This window comes from Wasmannia auropunctata, unplaced genomic scaffold, assembly GCF_000956235.1.
Source record: "Wasmannia auropunctata unplaced genomic scaffold, wasmannia.A_1.0 LD274640.1, whole genome shotgun sequence".
In the NCBI taxonomy this organism is placed as follows: domain Eukaryota; kingdom Metazoa; phylum Arthropoda; class Insecta; order Hymenoptera; family Formicidae; genus Wasmannia; species Wasmannia auropunctata.
In genome coordinates this window covers 1-1,589 of record NW_012088250.1, presented here as the reverse complement: position 1 = coordinate 1,589, position 1,589 = coordinate 1, and the positions used below count along the sequence as shown (strand labels likewise).

At 38.2% G+C, this 1,589-nt stretch overlaps 1 protein-coding gene across 1 annotated transcript; it reads right to left on the bottom strand.

Annotated features, from left to right (window-relative positions):
* Positions 1 to 26: 26 nt before the first annotated feature.
* On the bottom strand, positions 27 to 1,581 carry LOC105461935 (glutamine--fructose-6-phosphate aminotransferase [isomerizing] 2-like; the record flags this gene model as incomplete). Its single annotated transcript, XM_011708458.1, has 6 exons — positions 27 to 184; positions 261 to 416; positions 529 to 773; positions 950 to 1,148; positions 1,224 to 1,463; positions 1,546 to 1,581. Coding segments are annotated over 6 exons (1,023 nt in total), but the record flags the coding sequence as incomplete, so codon positions are not given.
* Positions 1,582 to 1,589: the final 8 nt, after the last annotated feature.

Sequence of the window (1,589 nt, the reverse complement as noted above, 5' to 3'; positions counted from 1 at the left end):
TCTCTCTCTCTCGCTCTCGCTCTCTCGAATATTAAACTTACTCATTTAAACTTACCACGTACACTGGATCTCTCATTACGATCATAATTACCGGCATGGAATCGTCAACGAGGGCTAACGGACCATGTTTCAATTCACCGGCCATAATTCCTTCGCTATGCATATATGTCAATTCTTTTACTTTCTGCAAGTATATGTAAGAGTTGATTACAGCAACATTAATTGCAAAGAGGTTTATTACTTTTTTATCGCCTACTTACGAGTGCACCTTCCATGCACGTAGCAAAATTATATCCGCGACCCATAATCAACAGGGATTTGTGTTGGAATAAAGACTTGGCTAACTCTTTAACTTTCTCATCGAGTTTCAATACTTCACGAATAAGATTTCCGAGATTTTTCAATCCTTCGATAATCTAGAAAATATGCGTATATAAGATTTAATTAATTATATTTTACTAAAAATATAAAAATACGTATAAGTTTAAGTATAAAGAAAAAAAAAGTAAAAAATATTGAATAACGTACTTGTAAACGTCTCGCGCGAAGAGAGATTCTGTCCTCACTCATTACTAGTGCAAACATGACGAGAGAGATGAATTGCGAGGTGTAAGCTTTAGTACTTGCTACACCGATCTCGGGACCAGCATTGATATGCACCCCACAATGAGATTCACGACAGATACTACTTCCGACTGTGTTAGTTATACCAACAATAAGAGCTCCACGACTTTTACAATAACGTAGTGCCATTAACGTATCAGCCGTCTCACCTATTGCCATTACAAGAAATACAATAATACTCAATCGCAACCCAGTAATTTTTCAGTCGTATTAAAGAGGTATTATTTGTCAAATTCTTATAAATCTCTTTTCTCATCTGCTTATTTATCACATTTCCATTTTATTATATGTAATTCTGCATTAATAGTTTCGTCGCAAGTCTTACCCGATTGAGAAATAAAGAAGCAGACGTCGTCTCTAAAGACTGGCGTGTTGCGGTCCAAAAAATCGGATGCGAGCTCAACCATCACAGGCAATTCTGTCAGTTCCTCGAGAAGCTGTCGCGTAGCTATGGCAGAATGGTAGCTCGTACCGCAACCGATTAGCATAAGACGTCTGCATCTTTTGATCTCTGGAATGTAATCCTGAAAGAAAGGTATTCTATTCATTATTAGACTCTTTTTTTTAAACACTTGCGAAAAATCGTTTGCAAGAGTTACTTTAATTCCGCCTAAAGTGACTGAGTTATCTTGAAAATTCAAACGACCCCTCATAGTGTTCACCACCGATTCCGGTTGTTCAAAAATCTCCTTCTGCATGAAGTAGTCGTAATTGCCCTTCATGATTTGTTGAATCTCCATCTTCAGTGTCGTGATCTCGCGAGCGTGAGGATCGTCCATGCAACGACGAAGACGATGAATACTCAGCGCGCCTTCTTTAACAGCCGCCACGTCGTCATCCTATAACGTCGGTATAACGCATATAAGATAACTTTTTGCCTAAAATTTGACAAAAATTTGACAAATTTATCAAATCGCGAACCTCTAAGAATATCACGCGATTCGTATGCCGTCTTCTGCTTGTCG